Raw genomic sequence first — 27,699 nt, 5'->3', positions numbered from 1 at the left:
AGGAGAATCAGAATCTGGAAAATCTAGACCCATACTGATCTCTCTTAGAGGTGGTCTGAAAGATAGAATAATGAGGAATCTGTATAAACTTAAAGATGCCAATACAGGAATTTTCAGGAAAGTAGGAGTGTCACATGACATGACCAAGGAGGAACGGAAGAGAGAAAAAGAGCTGAAAGAGGAGGCCCAAAAGAAGAACGAAGAAGAAGCAGCTTCGGGAAACTTCTATGTGATAAGAGGAAGCCCGTGGAAAAGATACCTGTTGAAGGTGAAGAGAAGAGAGGCAACGAGCAGAGCTTCAGAAGGAGTTGCAAGAACAGAAACAGTGAGCTGTGGGGACACGGGAGAAGGCCGGATAGATATGTAAGCAAATATGTTGAAGCGTCTAAAAACACTAGTGCTAATGAAGAATCGACAAATTGGGTTAAAAATGTTAAAGTGTTATTTTGTAATGTTGATGTGTTTTCCTATGATAAGATTAACGAACTAAGGACTATTTTAAGTGGAGAGCTAGTACCTCCCCAAGTAATTGCAGTACAAGAAGTTAAGCCAAAGAATTTTAGGTTTGAAAGAGACATAGTAGAGTATGCTATAGAGAGGTATGAAATATTTGGCAAAATTTTGGCAAAGGCGGAGGTTGGTAGGGGAATGTTGCTGTACATAGAAAAAGGTGTTCAGTATGACATTGTGGAATTCAAGGAGGAAGCTACTGAATATATTGCAGCAAAAATTAAAGGAAAAACGGGTGTAGGGGATGTGTTAATTGTGTCTATATATCGAAGTCCGAATAGTGAGGCAGAAAACAATGGGAAAATTATGTCACTGATGCAAGAAATGGCAGACTACAACATCAAACATATAGTAATAGTGGGAGATCTTAATTTACCAAATATAGAGTGGAAGAACATGACCTGCAAAACTGGTGATGATGACCTAAGTCTAAGGTTTATTGAGAAAATGTGAGATTGCTACTTTATACAACATGTCGCCGGAATTACTAGATTCAGAGGTTCAGATGCAGGCAACATACTTGACTTGATTATTACTGATGACAACATGATCGTGGAGGATATTGAGATCAGAAATCCACTTGGTAGGAGTGATCATGGATGTGTAATTTTCAGATGCAACATGGAACCACAGGTAAAAAATTGTAAGGGACTTGTGTATCTTTTTGAAAAGGCGGATTATTGCAAGCTAAACGGAATGTTGAATATTAATTGGGATGAGTATTTGGATACCGATGATATCGAGGACATGTGGTGCAGATTTAAAAGTAAACTACAAGAGTCAATAGACAGATGTATTCCAAGGAGAGAACTTAAAAACAGTGGGGAATTAAGGAAGAGAACAAATCATAATTTGCCAATGAATAGAAAGCTGTGGGCAAAGATTTAAAAAAAAACAAAGATTTTGGATGCTATTGAAAAAAATGAGGGAAGGTAGAGAAATTAATCAGGGCGAGTATGACAAGTTATATGAGGAATACAGACGGATTAATAATCAGGTAAGAGCTGAAACTAGGTCTTCTGTTAAGAACGTGGAGAAGACTATTGCGCAAAACGTCAAGTCTAACCCAAAGATATTTTGGAAGTATGTCCAGTCAAAAACAAAAGCTTCTGTCAGTATATGTAATCTGTATAAAGATTTGAATAAAACTTCTAAAACTAAAGATGACAATGAAAAGGCAACAGTACTTGCAGACTTTTTTAGCTCAGTGTTTACCAAGGAACCAGAAGGGTTAATACCAGAGGTGGAGGTCAAGGATATTCCAATGTTATCACAGATTGAATTCTCTAGCAAGGATATTATCAGTGTTATAGATAAACTACAAAGGAATAAATCCCCTGGGCCGGAACGGCTTCATCCTCGAATTCTGAAAGAGACGAAAGATGTAATTGCATATCCGCTTTGTAAGATCTTTAATCTATCACTTTTGAGCGAAAGACTACCCATAGATTGGAAACTAGCGAACATCTCGGCAATATACAAAAAAGGTGACAGAAGCCACCCAGGTAATTATAGACCAGTTAGCTTAACATGTGTCATATGCAAGTTATTGGAATCAATAATTAGGAAAAGGATTCTGGAACATCTCAAGGGCAATAAGCTGATTAGTAACAAACAGTATGGATTTGTGGAGGGGCGTTCGACGGTACTACAAATGATCACGGTCTTGGACAGATGGACTCAGATTTTAGATGAAGGAGGAGCTGTCGATGTTGCATACTGCGATTTCATGAAGGCCTTCGACACTGTCCCCCACAGAAGGCTAGTTGAGAAGATCAAGAGTTATAACATCAGAGGAAACATTTTGTCATGGATAGCAGACTTTCTCAATGATAGAAAACAAAGAGTGATTGTCAATGGAGTTGAGTCAGAATGGAAGGACGTGGTCAGCGGTGTACCTCAGGGATCTGTGTTGGGTCCGCTACTGTTTGTTTGATATATTAATGACTTGCCAGATTCTGTAATCGACAGCGAATTATTCTTGTATGCAGACGACACCAAAGTATTCAGGAGGATTCATGAAAGCCAGGACTGTGGGAAATTGCAAGAAGATCTCGTGAGGATGAGAAGCTGGTCAGAGAAGTGGCTGATGAGATTTCATCCCAAGAAGTGCTGTGTGATGAGAATCGGGAAATCAAATGTGGACAATAGGATATATTCTATGGAAGAAGAATTGACAAGAATCAAAGTAGAGAAGGATCTGGGAGTTGTAATTGATGATGAGCTAAAGTTCACAGCACACTTGGCTGAGAAAATCAATAAGGCAAATAGACTAGTTGGGCTAATAAGAAGAACTTTAGTAACATCGAACGAGACCATATTCAAGTCATTATACACTGCGCTAGTCCGACCACATTTGGAATACGCTAATCAGGTATGGTGTCCATACAAGAAAAAGGACATTGAGGCTGTGGAAGCAGTTCAAAGAAGAGCAACAAAGTTGGTCCCTAGCCTGAAGGATTTGCCTTACCCTGAACGATTGAGGAAATTAGACCTTCCTACACTATCATACCGTAGATCAAGAGGGGAGATGATAGAAACCTTTAAAATTGTGAACAATTTATATGATAGTGAAGTGAGCAGGGGATTATTTATTGAACTTGCCGGTTCAGTGACTCGGGGACACACCAAGAGGATCTACAAGCAGCGCCCAAGATTGGACATCAGGAAATTCACTTTCTGCAGTCGTGTTGTGAACAACTGGAATAGTCTTCCTGATCATGTTGTGAATGCAAATTCAGTTGTGAGTTTTGAAAAGAGATTGGATAGTGTATGGAAACATCAAGATCAAATATTCGATTACACAGCTCAAATAAATAACAAACACCTAGACCACAGTGACCACTAGACCCCAGATGACCTAAGTTTAAGTCATTTAGAGCCGGAGTCACAGGCTTAATAGCCTCTTCTGGGACCCTTCTATGTCTATGTCTATGTTATGAAAGGATGAGTGAACATTGGCATGTTCTGGAGCCTAGATACTACCCTTGGGGCTGGTGGATGGTTATTCTTCAGGGTTTGTGCCTTCCATCACTTTGGTCCCTCCACAGGGAGACATATTAGATATACAGTATCAAACTCTTGCATTATTATCAGTTGCCAGGGAAGAGTACCATACTGTTTTCAGTGAACTTGAATCGGACTGCTTGACTGTCTGTGCATCAGTGAATTTCTGTGGCTACGTAGGCTAGGTGCCCTCAGTCAGATCAAGATTTCATGGTGTAATATTACAGACCTGAATTCAACATATTGGTGTCTAGCAAATGTGCTCTGTGTTTTCAGTGTGATGTTAGCATCCAGGTACATGGTGTTTTGGAATGATTTTGGTATGTGGTACTCATTGAATTTTGGGTAGTATTTTGGTTTCTACATGTAAACAGTTAGGCTGAATAGCACTGGTGTGTTTATCATTTGTGCCACCCAGGGCTGCTGTAGGGTTTGCTGTCCCTTTAAACAATTCTCAAAAACTGGACAACATCTGCAAAAAACTTAAAGCAAAATTATGAAAATGGCTATGCATTTTGTTCACCAATTTTGAGTAAAAATAAAATTTATACTTAATTTTTTTTTTCATCTTTTTGATGAGCCCTATCATGTAACTTAATTATATTAATTCATCAAAATGCTACTCCCCCCCCCTTAAAAAACACCTCAGTTGTTCTTGTGATTAGATAACTTGTTAGCCTTGAATAGGGTGTTAAGTACATATTTTATGCAATCAGTATAAAAAACAAAAACAACACCATAGAAACTAATCTCACTACTATCCACGTTATCCAGACTAATGGAAAGGCTGATCACAAGAATCAGATCAGATATACATACTTGTCCCAACCACCATGGATTCAAGAAAAACCACTGTACCTAGCAGTGTTCTATTCAGAGAATTACAAGAACCTTACCCTTAGCAACCCAGGGTCTGCTCATGCAAAAATACACTCATATCATAAAACAAACACACAACAATGGATTGCTAAATTTTACACTTCGCCAAACTTCTGTAGAAATCAACCCAGCAGAGGAATCTCTCCCATTACAAGGAAGACTTGCACCAACATACAGGTCACTACCCTGCACAAAAATCATGCCAACACTAGATTAGCCTGGCAAGACTCCAGTTGCCTTAAATGGAACTAGAGCACCTTATGCTGTGATGCCCTATACTCACTTTTGTTAGATAGCAACACAAAATCTCTTCACTGAGTGACTGATGAACAGAACCAGCTGGTTTCTAGGGGGCTGTAGGACTTCTGAAAGGGAGAACTAGGGTCACTGGATTGTATTAATTTCTACATGTTGAAATCATACAAATTGTTTTCTGTTTGCGTAGTAGGCATATATGCTGGTAGAATTCTACTTGGAACTTGAAATCTCTTTATATGGTCATATAGCTTCTTAATAGATTTTGTTCAGCAAAAGCGGTCTTGCTTTGTTCTAGCAAAACTACATGCACAATAATCCATTTTAGATTTTTGTTTTTGATCTTGAACAGTGATTATATTCAATTTAGGGGGTCTTCATACAAAAGGGGTCACAGCTATCCCGATTGACCCCATGAGCAGGTACTGGCCTTTCAGGTCAACACCCCACATTGGAATTGCATAAACACAGAAGTGGATTTGTAATAGGCATTTCCTCTTACCCCAAATACAACCATCACACAGAAAACACAGAGCACATTACATTACATTGCCCTGCACTCATTCCAGACAAAATTGAATTTCTTCACTGAGATATAGACTGAACAGTGTTCATGGTCAGTTTGTTGGGGGCTATGGATCTCTTGCAAGAGTATCAGTACTGGGGCAATAGATTGATTGGTTGGTCAAATCATGGTGATACTCATCAAATTATCAGGCATCAGTATCTCAAGCAATGTTGTTGATGACTCCAGTTTGTAAAATTGCTGAGAATAGTGTGAAACAGAGAAGTTATGATACCAAGATATGTCTCATTTTATTTGAATTTATGTCATGGTATATACCATTCATGCATACCAAACCTCTCCTTCCCACCTTCCCCTAATAAGGAGAGTTGCCAAGTTAAAGCACAAACTCGCTTCATACACATGAAAACTCAGTTAATGCCTCTCCCATCTCAGTACCTTGTGAATAAAGTATCATTCCTGTCTCTTGCCATACTGCTTGGGTTGAGGGTAATGCAGCAAAGCACAGTGCTACCGTCAGGATGTTAGAGACTTAGGGACTGTATGAACCAGATTCATGCAGCATTCTATGTTGAGAGGAATGCCAAGCAATTTTTAACTTTGTTATCCCTTGTCTCTGCTGCCCTTCTGAAGCTTCTGTTTTACTACTGACTGCCTCCTCTTTTCTTATTCTGTGGCAGTGGGGAGGGGACCAACAATGTGGTGGTGTTAGGAACTGGATAACAAAGAAAATCATCTTCCAGCTGTCCATATTTCAAAGCTGAAAATACCTTGACCTCTGTCTGGAGGTGCAACTTTCAAGGGGTTAACACTGCCTCTTGGCCAGGCTCAAGATCTTGATCAACTTTATTTTGTTCACTGTCACATAAGGAGAGCTTACAAATGATGACTGAGCCTATCCTACTACCTTGAATACAGCACAAACAACAGTGCAATGTATCTTAGTAGAGAGATCAACTTGAAGGCCTGAAAATGTGACTAGATGGGACAGTGTGAGGGACTGGGACTCTCCTTTACTGTATTTTTCTCCTGCAAGGTTCCAAGACATGTTTTGATGAGGGTAATTCCCTTTAAAGGGGAAAAGGCTTTTGGTACGTGCATTTATGAAGTGAGGGACCACTGACAGGTACCTACTTGTGGTGGTCCTACAAGATGGACAGCAGAGCTGTTCATTCTTATAACCTGTCATTGGAATGGATCACAGCAATAACAGGATTGTAGACTTGTGTTGTTCTGCATTGGTTGGAAGTGTTGGAGATAAACTATTCATGACTTCTGGTCTTTGTTGTGTCACCTCTGTGACTGCATTTTACAACAGTGGTGACAGAGAAAATGGTGGTGGTTGCAAACAATATGTTTTACATGTAATATCTGTTTATATTTTATATACATGAGGGAACTGAGTATGGACACTTTAACTCTATATATATAAAAGAAGTGATGAATTATAATAACTAATGTCATTTATATGGTTGAATCTGCCAGTTGAGAATGCAGGTGTTCTCAGCAGTTCACCCACGGGTCAAGCCAACTTGACTCTAGGTCAGATCACACAGTAGGGGTCCCATTGAAGCTTGGTGCTACCACCAAGATCTGAGTCATGTACCTAATGTATGTGTGCATGCTGGTATAGAATGAATCAAAGACACTCCGTCTCCAAGCATTTCTTACAACAGATGCTCAGCACTGCCATCATTCGCTGACCACAATGAGGTTAACCCCTTCCATACGGTGCCGCACACGTAGGCGTCATGGACTTAGATCTCGGTGGCAGCAGCCAATGCCAGCCGTACGACGTGTCGTAATAATACTCGCATCATAAAATATAGTCACCGCTTATATCGATCGTTCTCTCTTCACCCGTGAATTTTGATAACCATAGAAAATGCGATTACAAAAGAATTATAAAGAATGTCATTATGGAGGGGCGACTACAATAAATATAATCAAGACGCCGATATGGCAGCCTCGCGAATACACTCGCTCCCCATGACGCCTACGTGTGCGGCACCGTATGGAAGGGGTTAATGTTCAAAGAAGCTAAAAAATATTATTTGACATATAAGATAAATGTACATGTATTTTGAGCAATTTCATTACAGGAAAATTCTACTGTTTTAAGATCAAATTAACTTAATCATAAGAGCATGTGGAACTATATATTATTTCTGTTCACCTAGGCAAGATGCAATCTTATGAAAGGGTGGCTCGACTGTGAAGGTTGTAATGGGCGGGAAGTTGAGAGGGTTGGTGAGGGTTCTCTATATTAGGGGTAATACTAACTGATGAAGGAACATTCTCAATGTAGAGGGCATGGGGAACTTTTTTGATATGATGTTTGTGCAACACTGTAAGATCATGCAATCTGAGTGCTTTGACTTTATTATTTGACTAGTGTCCAATGATATGAAAAGGTCCAAGTTCAAAAGTACAATCTCTGGCTGATTTGTTATGTAGATGGGCGATATCATCCTTAGCCAGATTGAATATTATGGATTCATTTGAAAAGACTGTTGAAATTTGCAATTTTGACCTTAACAAAATAATTGAAATTGTAAATGGGAGGTAGTTCTGAAACAAGAAGTTCATATGGGAGTCTTTTGTCCAAGTCAAAGAGGACAAAATGAGGTGATTCTGATATTGACCTGTTTATGGCATCGTTAATGCAAGCTTGAATCATGAGGACATATTCATCCCAAGAAGGGTGAAGATCAGAAGCAAAGTGGTGAAGAACATTGAGAATCTTTAGGTTCTGGCATTCAGCTAAGCCATTTGAACTAGGATGGTAAACAGTAGTATTATATTTTGTGACTTGAAAGTATAAATATTTGGAAGAATCTCATTGGTGAACTCAGTTCTCTTGTCAGAAATCAGAGTTTTGGGTGTAGTGAAGGGCATATGAGTTTGTCAATAAGGGTCATTGCCACGTGTTGTGTTGTTTTGTCTGGTAGGGGAAGAATACAGAATTAGGAAAATGTTCAACACAGACAAAGAGGTATCAAATTCTTCTAGGTGTAAGTGGTAACATGATTTCAATAGCTACTGTGTGGAATGGTTTGCACAGGGTAGGCCAAGTTAAGATGGGGACATGCCTGCTGATATGACTTTTGTGTAACACACAAGAGTGACAAACATCTATGTGGTAGGTTTTATCCTTCTTCATGGTTAACCAGAAGTATTGTAATCTGGCTTGTGTAACGCATTTCTCCTTGCCAGGGTGTGTGGCAAAGGGGGAGTTGTGTAGGAGTTTCAGAACTTCAGGAATGAGGTCCATAGGGACTACAAGCTGAAACACTGACCGGTTGGGTTCATGTTTGTTCGTTAGTGTTGTTTTGTGATAGAGTATGTCATCAACTAATGTGTAATTGTTGAGATTGGGAGGAAAATTATCTGTATCAGTTGTGTCTGCAGATTTGAGGAAGTATATAACACGTTTCCATAGAGGATCTGATCTTTGCGCTGCAGCTGTGTGCTTGTGTAAGAGTTATTGAAATGGAATTTTGAGTAATGGTCGCGATATGGTGACTGAGAGTGTCTGCTACTAAGTTTGCTTTACCCTGAACAAAATGAAAGGTAGGCATGAACTCCTGTATTATGAGGAACCAGTGAGCAAGTTTTCCTGATAGATTCTTGCCTTAAGAGGTGTAAGCTTGATGGTCTGTGTAAATGTGTATGTCATAACCAAGGATGATCTCTTTAAAGTGTTTGAGGGTATATATTACAGCTAATGCTTCTATATCTGTAACTGAGTAATTTTGTTCGTGTTTGTTGAGTGTGCGGATAGCATGGGCAATTGGACTAAGTTTTGAGTCATGTTATTGCATGAGAACTGCACCAAGTCTGGTGTAGGAAGGATCTGTGTATATTGTGAAAGGAAGCTTGTGGTTTGAAAAAGCTAGGACAGATACTATGGTTAAGGCTCTCTTTTAAGTCATTAAGGGCTTTCTCTTGATCAGGTGTCCAAGTGAAGGGGGTGTCCTTCTTAAGTAGTGAAGTAATGGTGCTACTACACCAGCATAACCTTTAATGTATCACCTGTAAAATCCTGATAGGCTCAGGAATGAACATATGTGGTCAACAGAAGTAGGGCATGGAAAATCAATGACTTCCTTGACCTTGTCCTGCGAAGTTAAAATTCCTTGTGAGTTAATGACATGCCCAAAAAAATAATTTCTGAAGGAAGGAGCCTTCTTAAGCTTTAGTTTGAGGCCTGCTTTTGCTAGTCATGAGAAGACAGTGTTAAGAGTAAGTGTTTGCTAACTGATTTCAAAGCAATGATCACATCATCGAGGTACATAAACACAGTATGGCTTGTGAGACCTGCAAGGATTGTGTGCATAAGTTGTGTGAACACTGAAAGAACTGAAACTAAGACCCATGGCTAGTTGTTTAAAGTGAGTGTGTTGTGTAGAGGTGCTGAAAGCTGTCAGGTCTAGACTCTGGAGCAAGGGGAATCTGGAAATATCCCAACAATCCAATGTCATGAACACTATGTTGTTTTCACCAACAGAGTGTAAGATGTCTTGCAACACAGGGATTGGGTGTCTATCTGGGATAGCATATTAGATTCCCTGAAGTCTGCTACTTGGTGGAAGGAACTATTGTGCTTAGGGACAACAAAGAGAGGTAAATTACATTCACTGATCGATGGTTCAGTAATGTCCTGAGCAATCATGTCTTGGATAAGGTTATCTACAATCATGCATTTCTTATGTGGAATTCTGTATGCAGGGATGTAACATGGTTTTGAATTCTCATGAAGGGGTATGTGATGCTGAATGAGGTTAGTAACTGAGGTCTTAGTGTTATCGGCAATCAAAACGCAAGTGTGACCTTTCTTTGATGTTGAGCTAATGGCTGAAAGGAGGGAGATGCCCTTAACCCCTTCCATACGGTGCCGCACACGTAGGCGTCATGGACTTAGATCTCGGTGGCAGCAACCAATGCCAGCCGTACGACGTGTCGTAATAATACTCGCATCATAAAATATAGCCACCGCTTATATCGATCGTTCTCTCTTCACCCGTGAATTTTGATAACCATAGAAAATGCAATTACAAAAGAATTAGAAAGAATGTCATTATGGAGGGGCGACTACAATAAATATAATCAAGACGCCGATATGGCAGCCTCGCGAATACACTCGCTCCCCATGACGCCTACGTGTGCGGCACCGTATGGAAGGGGTTAACATAGCAAGTTTCTGGCATACAGAGTACATCGGTGTCTGGGGCTTGAAAAACTCGTAGGTGTTGTATACTCATAAGGGAACAGTGTCTTTGGGCTGATGAGCACTGCATGAGTGTGTTTGAATGCAGATAACACTTCTGATAGTGGAGTGGATGTGATGTTGAATTCCTCGATGAGGGGCAATAAATTTTCCTCAGTTGATGAAAAACCAACAGTATTTAACGGGCAATTAGTCTTGAGTTTAATTGATTTGGACATGCAGGAGGAGTTAGTATGTTACATTTGGAATGCATGTCCACAGCTGTCAGTAATGTGGAAGAGGTAGAGTCATGGGGAGGATTTGAAGTGGAGGAGCACTGGGAACTCTGTTGTATGAAGGTGGTGGAACAATTTACACTAGCAGTTGGTGCATTCTTGTGTGATGAAGTGGCATGAATTTGAAGGGAATACAAGCAACTGACAAGGGGTCATGGTCTGCCTGTGCCTGCTTGGCCATGTGAATGTGATTTATGTTATGAGGAGTTGTTGATGGTAATGCTGGGAGGAAATGGTTTGCCTATATTATACCATCTTGAGCAGGGTAAATGGCTATGTTATGTTGCTTCATCAGTTGTAAACCTATGATGGTATCAGCAGGAAAGTGAACGTCAGCTATATAGGCAGTAACTGGAATGGATTGGCACTGATCTCTGAAGCTAATGTCTAGGGAGAATTTACTGATGATCAGGAATGGTATACTATCTACATTGCAAAAGTTGATGTCAGGGGGGGGTTCCACAATGGTGACATATTTTCTTGCAATGTGGAATTTATGGAAACTGAATTGACATTATGTTGACTGGTGAACCTGTGTCTAGAAAGATTTTCACTTTGGTATTAGTAGAAGTTGCATTGAATGTTAACCCCTTCCATACGGTGCCGCTCACGCAGGCGTCATGGGGAGCGAGTGTATTGACGAGGCTGCCATATCGGCGTCTTGATTATATTTATTGTAGTCGCCCCTCCATAATGACATTCTTTCTAATTCTTTTGTAATCGCATTTTCTATGGTTATCAAAATTCACGGGTGAAGAGAGAACGATCGATATAAGCGGTGACTATATTTTATGATGCGAGTATTATTACGACACGTCGTACGGCTGGCATTGGCTGCTGCCACCGAGATCTAAGTCCATGACGCCTACGTGTGCGGCACCGTATGGAAGGGGTTAAGGAAGGGGGAAGCATGTATGGGATATCCAGGGTATGAACAGGTACGGTTGACAGGGGAACTTCAGGGTATGGAGTGATTGGCCTTGATGTGCACTGAATCTTAGTGTTTGTTAGTCATAAAGGAGATGTGTTATGTAAATGTCTTGCAGGAGAGTGATCTGGGGAGTTTGGTCTGTTGCCTCTGTGCTAACAGCACATGGCAACAATCACTTGTGTGGAAACATGTTCTGTGATAAGCACAGTGGCAGTTGGGTTGTGAAGGTTGTCTGTGGTAATGCATTTGCAAGGTGTCTTGGTTTGTGGCAGTATGTACAGACCCGTTGTGTTCTTGATGGAGAATGTTGGCATTAGTGATGTCGAGTGTGAGATGTCTTGATCTTGTGTTATGTGGGGGACTGTGTGACTTGGGCTATTATGTGGGTGGGTGGAGTGGGTACTGACTGGCTTTGGATTTAGGTGATTGCTTGGTCATTGTCAGAGAATTTCCTTGAGAATTTCTCTAGTGTGATACCAGGTGTGAATGGGATAGTACCAGCTTTGTGGAGTGTGTCTTGGTGTAATTAGGATAGTAGTCTAAAATACACCATGAGTGAGACTGTGTGTTCCAATGAAACCTTGTTGTCTGAGACCCAGTCAGAATTTTTTAGACTCTTAGTTCAATTTTAAATGTTGAAGCAATTTTGACAGCTTTCTCTTTGGTGTGCTGTGGACCATAATTGCAAGTTCAAGCCAAGGGGAAAGTGATTCTAGTGGCTCAAATGATACAAAGGACTTCTTAGAATGCTCTACAAAATCATGATGAGAGTTAGTTTCCCCAAAAAGATCAGACTGAATGACATCACCAGCTAATGTGTTATTTCTGTCTAATCTGGAAGTTAGAATGGATATTTTACCATTGTCGTTTGTGATGTTTCTATGTGTTATTTCTGATTCAACATTCAACCTCAGAGAGGAAATTGTGTACAGGAATGTTTTTCCTATTAAATCTAGGTAATGTCTCATCCTTAACTGTAATAAGATTCTGTGTTGTCATGGTGTTTATGTGTCAGGGGAATTATCCAAAGAACTGTTAGCAGAAGGGGGGAACATGTCTGGTGTTTTGCAATTCAGAGCAGAGCAGCTGTATGTACAAAGTCCGTATGTTGTGTCAGAAAGAGGTTTGGACAACTTCATAAAAAAAAAAAAAAAATTGTGCACATAGAGTAATTGGCTCCTAGGTGACATTTAGAAAAAAATTGTATCTACTTACTGGTGATGATGTAGAATTTGGCTCTTGGGAGAATCTTTAAAGAATAGTTGACCTGAATGTTGAAGTTGGTGTGAAGAATCAATTCTGTAAAATAAATCAGGCTTGACTATATAATCTTGTATGGCTAGAGCTGGTGAGAGATGAATTATATGACTGTTTAAAAGAAAAGCAGAAACATGCATGTGTAAAATATGGAATCACTAAATATGATAATCATATATGGTACGAGAAAAAAAATTGACCCCGCCCATAGGGATTTCTCCCCGTCTCTCCTTTTCTGCATGGGGGGACAGAGAAGGGGGTCGCTGAATATATGAAGTGGCCTTGCTGTGGATGTGCTGTGTCTTGTGACACTGCTTCTGACCCAGGGCAGTGGACAGGATGCAGGGATGACCCGTCATCCAGGAGGTGCCAAGATAAGAGGGAAGGAGGAGGGTGGAGGGGAGTGGAATATATAGGAAATGGAATGGATGGGAGTGGTTTCTATGCCCTTTTCTTTTTGGCTACCCCCCCATGTAGGGGGAAAAAGCCTTTGGTATATGTATGCATGTATATATGGTAGGTAAATAAATAAGGTGAATTGGCTTGATTGGTGGAAGGATACTTACTTTGATGTTCCATGAGTCTTGCTGTTTTTGGGAAAGGGGGTGTCTTTGTAGGCTTGTGCATTGGCCTCTGCTGGCAAGGTTGAGTCTCGTTGGCTGGTACAATGCATTGATGGAGACTTGCCTTGCAGGTATGATGTTAAAAAATGTACAGCATAGAATTAGGATGTGAACCTATGTAGAATGTGGAAATGAGTGGGAGTGATGTGTGCTATGTGCACTCCTGTAGATGTTCTTTTGGCGAAGTATCTCATGGGAGGAATGCAGTGAAGATTAATTTCCTCGTAGTGGGCAGCTGGACGATGTAGAGAACAGTGTTAACTTGTAGTATGATGCTTGACAATGCAGCGAAGAGTGTTGGCTTGTAAGTATGATGCAGTGGAGAATGTTGGCTCATATGATGCTTGATGGTGTAGTGAAGAGCATTGGCTCATAAATGTGATTTTTGATGCAGCTCAGCATAGAGTTGGGAAGGGGCTATGTTTGACTGGAGTGTAGATCTCTGATGTATCTTTTCATTACATGGAATCCACTAATCCCACCACTGCCACTAGAATGTAAACTTGTATTGTTCTACATTGGTTGGAGGCATTAGATATGAACTATTTGTGGCTTCTGGTCTTTATTGTGTCTCCTCCATGACTGCGCTTTCCATTAGCAGAGGTGACAAAGAAAATGGTGGTTGCCAACAATATATTTTACACTTAGAATTCAAATGGTGGCAGTTGCCTACAATATATTTTACACTTATTATTGTAACATCTTCTGTCTGTTCACATTTTGTATACACGAGGGAACTTAGTATGGAGACTCCATATTTACTTAATATAAATATATACAAGAAGTGATGAATTATAATAACTAATATAATTTATATGGTTGAGAATGCAGGTGTTTTCAGCAGTTGACCCTTAGGTCAAACCAACTTAACTGGGGATTAGATCACACAATAGGGGTCCTGTTAAAGCTTGGATCTACCACCGAGATTTGATGTAGTATAGCTAGTGCATACATTGTTATAGTTTTAATTTATTATTATTATTATTATTATTATTATTATTTATTTATTTTTTTTTTTTTTTTTTTTTTTTTTTTTTTTTTTTTTTTTTTTTTTTTTTTTTTTCATCCGACCTAGATATGGATCAAAAGGTCTCCTGTCGGCATGCTTTGCCTTTGTAATCCTTTGTAATGAATCAATGACTCAATTTACAGGTATTTCTTGCAACAGGATGCACCAAAACCACCCCAGTTGATCACCTGCATAAAGAAACCAAAATACTTCCCAAAGAACACCACATGAAAATGACAGTAATACAATTCTATGCCAGAACCTTTAACACCATGCACCCTTCACACTACAACTCGTACCATCAACAGAAAAAAAGAAGATAATGCAGCAGCAGCATACTACTAAAAAATTTCTAATGACCTACTAGTACCACATAAAAACATGCACACACTCAGGTCACTATACAAGCCCCTCAAGATAACCTGCTAAATTCAATACTTCTCCAACAACCCTCAGAAAAATCCTTATACATCTAGTAAGAACCATACTGGCATGGTTGCACTTGAGACATCAAGTGGCATTAAAACAATACCAACAGTGAATAGGCCTGTACCAGATGCAGCCACCACACACAAGACATAGAACACCTCATATTACACAGTTTTTGGACTGGACCCAAGATCAGTTTGTCAACTTCAGCTGTATTTCTCTCACCTTTTCATGCATAGAGACGTAGGAACAGTCCTGTACTAATGCAACATAGAGAACAGTATCTTTCTTTCAGAAAAGGCTAGAACATGAATGGTGGTTGGTTCTCACAACTGTCAGGGTTGCTGTACATGATGATGCTCCCATAGAGATAGTTCAGGGCCTAATTTTTCATCCAACTTTAGACAGTTTAGATGACCTTGTTACTCAAGTTGTTTTTCTTTCTTTACAGATGACTATGGATGAGCGGTATGTGGAGAGCATATGGAACCTGCTCAAAAGTGCAATACAAGAGATACAAAAGAAAAATAACAGTGGTTTAAGTTTTGAAGAACTATACCGCAATGCCTACACAATGGTTTTACACAAATATGGTGAACGGCTATATACAGGTCTTCGAGATGTAGTTACACAACATTTAGAAAATAAGGTAAGTTGAGTAATAATCAGTCTTAATTGATTATTTTTAAGTTTATGGGTGATCAGGAAGTACCTTTGCAAGTCAGCTTTTTGTACATACCGTATATACTCGTCTATAGGTCGAAATCTTAAGGAATTGTTTTTAGGCCAAAACCTAGGGGTCGACCTATACACAAGTAATAATCTTGTTAGGTTGAAATCCAGACATGACAAGAAAGGCTAGGAAGAACTCTTACCTTTTCTTTAGGTTCAGAAATAAAAATATTTACCTACTAGTTACTATCAGTAAACAGTGGGGACATAAAATACACGGTACGTACTAAAACATGTAAAATTCCTTATAGATACGGTAACCCCATACTGTGGTTTTACCTGTTTGTTAAAATTCTTAGCACAGGCGAGCTTATTATATCATGTATACTATTATAGTACCCATAGTTGTTTAAAAAAATAATAAAATGCTGTGATATTCTCAAATTTAGGTATTTTTTTAGTTTCGACCATGGGCGCAATATAGCAATAGAAAATTAATTATTAATTTTGTAAATTAAAATGTATCAACGTAATATGCAATTTTGTGGGCGGAAGTGAAAATAAAAAATACCTTGCTACAAGCAAATATGCTAATTAACGAAGTCGGTAGCATAGGATCGGGACGCCATCTTGTCTGTCAATTGACAACCTTGGTGCTTCCAACAGTACCTCGCCAGGTACATTTTCTTGAAGGAATGTTATGGAGCGGAGATACATGCATTCCTTCAAGCTGCAAGAACTTTGTATACCCAGCAAGCTGAGAGAGTGGTTGAAAAGCCCACCAACGTCTTTCATGACGACGACAACGAGGACGAGCCGGATGACATTTAATTTGCAGGTAATGATTTACCAAACACAGGTTAGGTTAGTTTAGGTTAGACGAATTTATCATCCTTTCATTTCTTCGACGTCGGCATTTATCATAACAAACATGGCGTACCATTCGTCCGACACGACTTCGGTGCTTACGAAATGTTTTAGCACCTTTTTTTGTTTTTTTATTTCCGCTCACAAAATTGCATATTACGTTGGTACATTATAATTTACAAAATTAATAATCAATTTTTTATTGCTATATTGTGCCCATGGTCGAAACTAAAAATTTACCCAAATTTAGCTTTCTATATGGTATATATTATTGTTACCATTACCAAAACAATGCATGGATCTCACCATCACGAAAACAAACTATTCAGTATTGCAAACTTGTTACTGTTACAGTGACACATGGTATAATCCTAAATATTTTAACTAAAATCCACCAAAATAATTTTCCTTGCTGTCATCATCTTCACCACCAAACAGCTCCTCCCACTCACTTCTGTGTAGAGTATCGTCATACAGATCAACTTCATCAGCTATAGGAACATCAACATCATCTTCCTCCTCCACATTATCATTAGCCTGATCATCCGCACAGTTGAGATTACAAGACTACTCTGAGACACTATTGCTTAAAATTGTTTCTAACGAAACACGCCTAGCCAGTTTATTCCGTATACCATACTTTACTTGGTAATCTGTTCAAGTTTTTCACTCCGCTGAAATGGCAATTTCAGTGAAACTTATTAAATATTAAAATCAGTGAACTTGAAAAAAACATAAACCAAAATACATTAGAATTAATGAAGTGAAAAAACCATAATAATCAATTGCTATACCAGGCAAGCCATGCCACTTCAAAGCATTGAGACAATGGAATGCCCACAGCACCAAAACAAATACAAACCACTCGACCTATACATGAGGTATATGGAAAATTCCAGATTTTTTGGCCAAAAATGGGGGGTCGACCTTTACATGAGATCGACCTATAGACGAGTATATACGGTATATCTGATATTGGTATTTCAGGTTATTCATATTCTGATTGGCAGGTCAGTTCCAATAATGCTTCACATGACACAGACCTGTGTTTAAGGCCAACTGCTATTGGTGATGTAATTGCTCTGGATGTCGGAGCATATAAGGCAGTGGTAATAACCTTGGTCACAGTTAGATTCTTGCTGGTGTGTGTAGCCTACTCCTTACCTTAATGTAGATTTTAACTTAGTCTGCCTGACGTTTACAGCAATTTCTCTTCCAGTTCACCAGAATTTACAGCACTTTCTCTTTTAACATGATTTCAAATCAACATATTTAACCCACTGAGTGCTAGGGCCATGTATATACAAAAAAAATATATATATTAGGAAAATTGAAAACCATAGGATGGATACAGGGAAAACTACTGAAATGGATGGAGGACTTTTTGCATGGAAGAAAAATGAGACTAGTGCTCAGAGATAAGAGTTCTACTTGGGAGGAGGTAATTCGTGGAGTTCCACAAGGATCAGTATTGGCTCCAATAATGTTTGCTATGTGAATGACATGGACAAGGGTGTGGAATGTTACATGAACTTCTTTGCAGATGATGCAAATTTGTTAAAGCGAGTACTGAAATGGACTGTAACTCACTACAGAGAGATCTGAACAGGATCTGGGAATGGATTACAAAGGATTACAAAACCGGAGCATGCTGATAGGAGACCTTTTGGTCCATATATCTAGGTCAGATGCAAAAAAAAAAAAAATCATAATAATAAAATAATAAATAAAAACTATAATAATGTAAATAACAAATAAAATACATAGATAAATGCATATGTATAGTTCAATAATAAACAAATAAGTAAATAGTAAATAATAATAAATTGACATATAACTAATAATAAGTGAAAATCAAACGGACAAATGATAACAAAACAAAAACATATAAAATAAATTGTAATCATTACAGCATCTTGCTTAGGTGTTTATCTAAATGATTCTTAAAGCTTCGAACTGAACTACATTGCACTACCTGTGCAGGAAGTTTATTCCATTCATTAACTACACGGTTGGCAAAGTTGTTTCTACCTACTTCCAAATTGAATCTATTTCTGGATAGTTTGAGACCATTGTTTCTCATTCAGTGTGAAAATTTTGTCACTTTTGATGTCAATTCCCTTTAGAATCTTAAAGACCTGTATCAAGTCACCTCTGAGTCTATGCTTTTTTAGGGAATACAGATTCATATGTTTTAGTCAATTTTCGTATGATTTATTTTTGATATATGGAATCGGTTTTGTGGCTCGCCGTTGTACTTTTTCCAGTTTGTCAATGTCTTTAACCCCATCCATACGGTGCCGCGCACGTAGGCGTCATGAGGAGCAAGTGGATTTGCGACGCTGCCATATCGGCATCTTGATTATATTTATTGTAGTCGCCCCTGTGTTTTTACATTCTCCCTAATCTGCTCTTAATCCCATTCTCTGTGGTTTTCAAAATTCACGGGTGAAAGAGAGAACGATCGATATTAGCCGTGACTATATTTTATGATGGGAGTATTATTACGACACGTCGTACGGCTGGCATTGGCTGCTGCCCGCGAGATTTAAGTCCCGTAGTGAAGTGGTTAATGAGATTCGGTGACCATACAGAAACAGCATATTCCAAATGTGGACGAACTAATGATTTATATAGCTTGTTAATGAATGATGGACTTTTGAAATCAAAAGATCGTGCAATCAGTCCTAGAATTTTATTTGCTTTCTCAGAGGCTGAAATACACTCCTTGGATAATTTGAGGTCGTTACTGATAATTACACCGAGATCTTTTTCACTATCCACTTTTGTTAATGAATTTCCAAATAACTTGTAATCGTACTTACTGTTATTTTTACCTATGTGCATTACTTTGCATTTTCTTGTGTTAAATTTCATTAGCCACTTTTCAGACCATTGCTGTAATTGATCTAAATCTTCTTGAATATCTAATTGGTTTAAGTAATCATTTGCCATTCTGCACAGTTTTGTATCATCAGCAAATTTGGAAACAGTAGATTTTAGTCCATGGTCTATATCATTTATATATACTATGAATAGAAGTGGCTCAAGAACGGAACCCTGAGGAAATCCACTTGTAACATTTTTCCATCTAGAAGTTTTTCCATTTAAAACAACTCTCTGTTTTCGACCATTCAACCAATTAATAGTCCAACCTAATAGGCTACTACTTATTACGTGGAAAGCTAATTTAGTAAGTAGTCTTTCGTGTGGGACGGTATCAAAAGCTTTTGCAAAGTCTAGATATATTAAATCTATATTGTTTCTTTTGTCATAAGTCGAGATAACTGTGTTGTAGAATTCGAGTAAGTTAGTCACGCAAGAATGTTTCCGTCTGAAACCATGCTGGCTATCATTTATCAAACGGTTACTTTCTAAATGATGTTCGATAGCATCTGTGATGATAGTTTCCATTATTTTTCCTACGATTGAAGTCAAACTTAAAGGCCTATAGTTATTTGGCTTCTTTTTGTCACCTTTTTTTAATATGGGAGTAACGTTAGCTAGCTTCCATTCTCTTGGGACATCTCCGGATATGATGGATTTCTTGAAAATAATTTCTAATGGAACAACAATCTCATTTTTCATTTCCTTTAAGATTCTTGGATGCCAACCGTCAGGCCCTGGTGTTTTATTAACTTTGAGTTTATCCATACACCTTTTAATTTTTTCTTTTGTTATATTTACCGTAGTAAGTTTACCCTAGACTTTTCACAGGTTTCAGTTTGGAATTCACTTTGAGGTGTTTCATTTACGAATACCGAGCTAAAATAATTGTTTAAGATATTACACATCCCTTCATTTGAATATTCAAGTTGACCGTCAGCAGATAATAGTGGACCAATGTGATTCCTAACAACCTTTTTATCTCTAATGTAAATATATTCTCTTTGGATTTATCAGCGATGTTCATTTAGTATTGTTGTTTTATTTTTCTTATTGTCTTTTTTAAATCTCTCTGTATTGATACATAAGTTTCATAGTCATTAGATGCACCCGAGCACTTATATTTCTTATAAGCCTGTCTCTTTTTAGCAATACTTTTTTCAGTTTCTTTGTCGAACCACTTTGGGCTAGCCTAATGTGGTAGATGTCTGTCCTTAAAAGGAATATAAGTTTAAATCATCTTAGTGATCGTATTATGAAATATTTCCAACATCTGATCTACAGGACTTTCGTTTAATTTTGCCTCCCAATCTATAAGCTGAAGCTCCTGATGTAGTCCTATGAACTGAGCTTTACTGAAATCGAGTATTTTAGAAACACAAGTATCTATTCTAAAAAAAATTAGGAGTTTGAATCTAACTAAGTTGTGATCGCTATTTGCAACAGATTCACTGACTTCTACATCACTTACCATGCTTTTGCGGCTAGTGATCAATAGATAGAGTAAGTTTCCATATCTTGTGGGCTCTTTTACATGCTGAATTAAGTAATTGTCACCAAGAAAATCAATCAAGTGACTACCTATATGGCCATGTTCAAGGGTCATCCAATCAATGTCAGTAAAATTGAAATCACCCATTATCAATAAATCCCGGTTGTAGAAACTAGACAGTTCTTGAAATAACAGTTTGTCGTCTGCTAATGATAATGTCTTTGGCCTATATATTACACCTATATTCATTTTTTGTCCATTTGTTTGGGTTAACTCAACCCACAAACTATCATATGCATCCTGTTTCACTTTCTCTAAAACACAAGCATGAACATTGTTTTTAACGTACAACAGAACACCCCCACCTTTCTTGTGGTTTCTATCCTGATGAAAGTGTCAGAAGTGGGACGTGGACTTCATCATAAAGAAATGTAGCATAATGGAATTTGGAAAAAAGTAAAAAAAAAAGTATATGAAGACAGTATAAAAAAAGGTGAAAAAGAAATAAAGTGGGATCTAAAAATATATGTCCCCGGACATGCATATAAACAGAATTGTTGGCAAAACCAGTAACTGGCTAAGATCAATAAAAGTGGCTTTAACTTGGATAAAGAAATGGTAAAGAAAATATTAGTCACACTGATAAGGCCTAAATTCATGTGAAAATATTTTGCATAGTGTGAAAGTGTGTCAAATATGACTTCCATTTATTTGGTTAAAAAATGCTTTTAAGATTTTGGATAATATATATATATGTATATATATATATCTCTATATATATATATATGTGTATATATATATATATGTATATATATATACATATGTTTTAAATTACCCACTGTCGGAGAAACAAAGCAAAGGAGACAGACGAACTGTATATTTCGACCACTACTGTGGTCCTCTTCAGCAGAATGGATACAAGATAAGATGTACAAGAATTTATACAGTGTGAGAGGTACAAAGTAGGAACAAGGGGAGGTGGCTCAAGTCACATGTCCGAGGTGAGACGGATTCGGTAATGGTAATAATTTATTCACAGCATAAGTTGTTATACAATCAGGTGACCATTGCCCTTTTGATGTGTTGAAATTTGGCAAGTGTTTAATGAGGAAAGATTCAACTATCTTTCTCCTGAAGCTACAATTTGATTTATAAATTAATTCTGGATTGTTCCAATCTATGCGGTGATCCTTTGTTGATGTATGGAGGAAGACCGCGGAGTTGTTTTGTGCATACCTGACAGAGTTTTTGTGCTCTTTCACTCTGGTGTTGAGGTCCCTACCAGTTTGACCCCAGTAGACCTCATTACAGTCTTTACACGGTAGTTTATATACTCCTGGGTTATTATCTGATATGGGTTTTTGATGTACATTTACTACCTTATGAAAAATGCTATTAGGATAGTTGAAGACCAATTTAATCTTATCTTGTGGTAACATATTAGAAGCTTCGACAGTGGGTAATTTAAAACATTTTACTAAATGTGCTACTACATTTTCGTCTTGTGAAATATATATATATATATATATATATATATATATGTATATATATATATATATGAGAGAATGTGGGTGGGGAAGGGCAAACGAAGATGTGTTAGGACAAAAACGACCTCAGGGCTCATAGAACATCTAACTCCCTGGTTCGTCACTTGGACAAATGTGGACATCTACCTGATTGGAACAACACAGAAATTCTACACGAGGGATTTGAGAAGAAAATGAGAAAAACTGTGGAAGCTGCACATATCGCCACCAACAAGAACAACAACGACAGAGATGGATTTAAATGCCTCTCGAAAGCAGCAAGTGTCCTAATAATTAAATCGTTAGCCAAAGGGAAAAACATGACGCTCATACCTTGGCGGGTTCCCTCTCACTACGAATATAAGAATTGTGATCCGTCTGTAATGCTGTAGTCCTCTGAAGAAGACCAAGTTGGTCGCAACGTTAGGGCAATAAACTCTATTCCTAACACATCTTCGTTTGCCCTTCCCCACCCACATTCTCTCTCATTTGTCTGAAATAATCTTAAATATATATATATATATATATATATATATATATATATATATATATATATATATATATATATATATATATATATATATATCCAAAAGTATGCAAGGATGGTGTGTGGAACAAGAAGGACAGGAGGAAATAGAAGGAAGGGTAGTGAATGGTGGGATGAGGAAACAAAGAAGGTTGTAGAAGAGAAGAAGTGAGCTTTCACAGATTGGTTACAAAATAGGACGAGGGAGTCATATGAGAGGTACAAAGAAAAGAAAAGAAAAGTAAAGCAAAAGGTAAAGAAGGCAAAGAGGAGAGCAGATGTGAAGTGGGGTAAGAGTATGACAGAAAATTTTGAAAGTAATAAAAAGATGTTTTGGAAAGAAATTAAGAGAGGAAGAGGAGGCGAATCAAGTAGAGAAGAAAAGGTAAAAGGTGCAGATGGAGAGATGATAATGGAAGAGAAGGCAGTAAGGGGAAGATGGGCAGAATATTCTAGGGAGTTGCTAAATGTGAAGGAGGATAGGGAGGGAAAGATAGTTGCAGTGGGAAATACTAAGAAAATGAGAGTGATGAGTGAGGAAAATGGAGGAGAAATAAGGAAAGATGAAGTGAAGGCAGTTGTTAAGATGATGAAAGCAGGTAAGGCACCTGGTCTGGATGGATGCCATGCATAATGTCTAAAAAAAGGAGGCACAGTGGTGGTGGACTGGCTGGTGAGGTTATTTCATGTTTGCTGGAGAGAGGGTAGAATGCCGGAGGACTGGAGGAGTGCCTGTATAGTTCCACTTTACAAGGGAAAAGGGGACAAGTGTGAATGTAGTAGTTTCAGAGGGATTAGCTTGTTAAGTGTAGTTGGGAAGGCTTATGGGAGGATCTTGATTGAGAGGATTAGGAGAGGAACAGAAGGAGTAATTGGTGAGGAACAGTGTGGATTTAGGACGGGTAGAGGTTGTGTACATCAGATCTTTGTGGTAAGACAAATATGTGAGAAAGCTATAGGAAAGGGGAAGGATGTTTTTTTGGCTTTTGTGGATCTGGAAAAGGCTTACGATAGGGTAGACAGAAAGGCACTGTGGGATAGGAGGAAAGCTTCTAGGAGCTGTCAAGAGTTTTTATGAGAGGAGAAGAGCTTGTGTCAGGATTAGAAATGGAGAGAGTGAGTGGTTCGCGGTAAAGGTGGGACTTCGTCAAGGATGCGTTGTCGCCCTGGCTGTTCAACTTATACAACCACTCCTCGTTTAACGACGACAATTGGGACCAGCGTTGCCGTCGTTAACCGAATTGGTCGTTAAGCGAAAGTGTATACATATACGTACATGTACTGTATGTACAATGTCCAGCAATACATATATCTTTATTTTCGTGTATTTTCCCTCCTTTATACAGTACATTAAAGCTTTATTTACTGTTAATTTACCGTGGTTAGGTTCCTGAAATTACCATATATGACCAAATCCGCGTATGCTGACATTCCATATCAAATACCGGGGTATTTTTTTTTTAGTTTTGACCATGGGCGCAATATTGCAATAGAAAATTAATTATTAATTTTGTAAATTAAAATTTATCAATGTAATATGCAATTTTGTGGGCGGAAATGGAAGTAAAGAATACCTTGCTACAAGCAAATATGCTAATGAACGAAGTCGGTAGCATAGGATCGGGACGCCATCTCGTCGTCTGTCAATTGACGGCCTCGGTACTTCCGACAGTACCTCGCCAGGTACATTTTCTTGAAGGAATGTTATGGTGCGGAGATACATGCATTCCTTCAAGCTGCAAGAACTTTGTATACCCAGCAAGCTGAGAGAGTGGTTGAAAAGCCCGCCAACGTCTCTCACGACGACAAGCCGGATGACATTTAATTTGCAGGTAATGATTTATTAAACACAGGTTAGGTTAGTTTAGGTTAGACGAATTTATCATCTTTTCATTTCTTCAATGTCGGAATCTATCATAACAAACATGGTGTACCATTCGTCCGACATGACTTCGTTACTTACGAAATCTGTTTTCGCACTTTTTTTTTTATTTCCGCTCACAAATTGTATATTACGTTGATACATTATAATTTACAAAATTAATAATTAATTTTATATTGCACTCATGGTCGAAACTAGAAATTTACCAATACCGGTATATACTGTACCCCAGGTAGTTTGTGCAGCTTGCAGGATGGTAATGTAGACCTAAGCTTCAGAACACTTTACCTCACAACTAATATCCACCGTAAAAGTTCAATTATAACATCATACAAATTTGCCTCAGCCAACTTAATTATCGTACTCGACGTCGTAACTTCGGGAGATTTACGTTAAACGAATATTGGTCTGTCATAAAGCGCGTCGTCGCTAACCAAGTAGGTCGTTAAACGAGGAGTGGTTGTACATGGATGGGGTAGTGCGAGAGGTAAATGCAAGGGTAGTGGGTCAGGGATTGGAGATGGTTAAAGAAAATGGAGAAAAGTGGGAGGTAAGCCAGTTGTTGTTTGCTGACGACACTGCGCTTGTGGCAGGATCGGAGGAGGGACTGAGGAAATTGGTGACAGAGTTTGAGAGAGTATGTGATAGAAGAAAGCTGAAGATAAATGTGGGTAAAAGTAAGGTGATGAGATGTACAAGGGGTGAAAGTGGCAGTAGACTGGAAGTGAACATTAAGGGAGAGCAACTGGAGGTAGTGGATAGTTTTAAGTACTTGGGTGCAAATGTGGCAGGAAAAGATGGAGTGAAGGTGGAGGTAGAATGTAGATTGAGAGAAGCAAGTAAATGCCTTGGTGGATTGAAGAGTGTAATGAGGAATAGACATTTGGGAATGGATGCTAAGAGGAGACTGTATGAAGGAGTGATTGTGCCAATAGCACTGTATGGGGCAGAAACATGGAACATAAGAGAAGAAGAGAGAAGGAGTTTGAATGTGTTTGAGATGAGGTGTCTGAGAAGTATGATGGGGGTTACTAAGCTAGATAGAGTGAGAAATGAGGAGGTGAGGAGAAGAACGGGGGTGGAAAGGGAGTTGGGAGATAGGGTTGATGAAAGAGTATTAGGATGGTTTGGACACATGGAAAGAATGAGTGAAGAAAGACTAGTAAAAGAGGTATGGAAGGCAGATGTGGAGGGAGTGAACATGAGGGGACGTCCTAGGATGAGGTGGATGGATGGGTTGAAGTGGGCTTTGGGGAAGAGGGGAATGTCTGTTGAGGAAGGACGGGAGAGGACAGAAGACAGGGGTGAATGGAGAATGGTTGTATATGGATGATGTTGTGATGCATGAGGTGGAATGGGTGGGGGGATGGGGGGGTGAGGTAGTATATGTTAGCAAAATTTGACGCAGCCCGAAGGGATTTCCCCCCATCATCTCCTTTTATGCAAGGGGGGACGGAGAGGGGGGGTCGCCGATTTAATGAAGTGGCCTTGCTATGGATGTGCTGTGTCTTGCGACACTGCTTCTGACCCAGGGCAGTGGACAAGGTGCAGGGATGACCCGTCATCCAGGAGATGCTGAGATAAGAGGGAGGGTGTGGAGTGTATTCAGGGATGGAATGGGTGGGAATGATTTTATGCCTTTTCCCTCTTTGGCTACCTCTCTTGTAAGGGGGAAAAAGCCTTGGTATATGTATGTATGTGTGTGTATATATATATATATATATATATATATATATATATATATATATATATATAAATATATATATATATGTATATATATATATATATATATAATATATATATATATATATATATATATATATATATATATATATATATATATATATATATATATATATATATATATATATATATATATATATATATATATTATAACACCATCTCATGAGAATGTAGGATTTGGAATGAATTCCCAATAACTTCTAAGTGTCCCAGCTGCTTAAGCTCATAAGGCAGTATGGGTGGCTCTGACTGCATAGCCACATGTCTCTTATCACTGTGCAACACCAGATAGACCTAAAGTCAAGGAGGCTGTTTGTGGTACATGGTTTGAGTTTGTTTCTCTTGTATCATCGGAGTTCTTTCATTTGCCACCAGAGATGGTGACTAAGGTGTGTTCTGTAGTTTCATCATCCATTTAAAACTGGACAAGCTTGAGGTCCTTTGTTGGGTCATTCTGTCTCCCCTCCCTCCTTCCCTCCTTCCCTCTTTCTCTCTCTCTCTCTCTCTCTTTCTCCCTCTTCTTCCCTCTCCCTCTTTCTCCCCTCCCTTCCCTTTCTCTCTCTATCTCTCTCTCTCTTTTCCCTCTCTCTATTTCTCCTCCCTCTCTCCTCCTTCTCTTCTCCTGCTCTCCTCCCTCTATTTAACCCCTCTCTCTCTCTCTCTCTCTCTCTCTCTCTCTCTCTCTCTCTCTCTCTCTCTCTCTCTCTCTCTCTCTCTCTCTCTCTCTCTCTCTCTCTCTCTCTCTCTCTCTCTCTCTCTCTCTCTCTCTCTCTCTCTCTCTCTCTCTCTCTCTCTCTCTCTCTCTCTCTCTCTCTCTCTCTCTCTCTCTCTCCCCCCCCCCTCTCCCTCCCTCCCTCTCTCTCCCCCCCTCTCCCTCCCTCCCTCTCTCCCTATATCTTTTATCTTTCTCTGCCTATCTCATCTTTATACTATAATTTCACTTGGATATTCATCTTATGAGGGGTTATGGATGACATCCTTTGTGGTTTGTAGAAGTAGAGATGGCAGCCGGTTTCTTCCCAGAAGGAGGTTCCTAGGACCATTGCCAACCACTGTGAGGCCACAGGTTTCCAGTCAGTTCAAGGCTGCATTTTATTATTGTGGTAGGGCATTGTTTATGCAGTGCCTGTGAAGGAAGATTTGTAATTTTGGAGTATTTGATTGTTAGGCTTTTG

General features: G+C 38.8%; 1 protein-coding gene across 1 annotated transcript in view; it reads left to right on the top strand.

Moving 5' to 3' along the window:
- Positions 1–27,699, top strand: part of Cul3 (cullin 3) — a gene marked incomplete at its 3' end in the record, with an annotated part of 111,512 nt that overhangs the window by 6,211 nt on the left and 77,602 nt on the right. The window contains 1 exon segment of the mRNA XM_076207899.1: positions 15,382–15,579. Coding sequence (XP_076064014.1) covers positions 15,382–15,579 — 198 coding nt within the window.

This window comes from Oratosquilla oratoria, chromosome 24 (genome assembly GCF_046742065.1).
Source record: "Oratosquilla oratoria isolate Oo_2021 chromosome 24, ASM4674206v1, whole genome shotgun sequence".
Classification (NCBI taxonomy): Eukaryota; Metazoa; Arthropoda; class Malacostraca; order Stomatopoda; family Squillidae; genus Oratosquilla; species Oratosquilla oratoria.
Note: the sequence above shows the minus strand (reverse complement) of the source record. Positions and strands in the feature narration are given on the sequence as shown.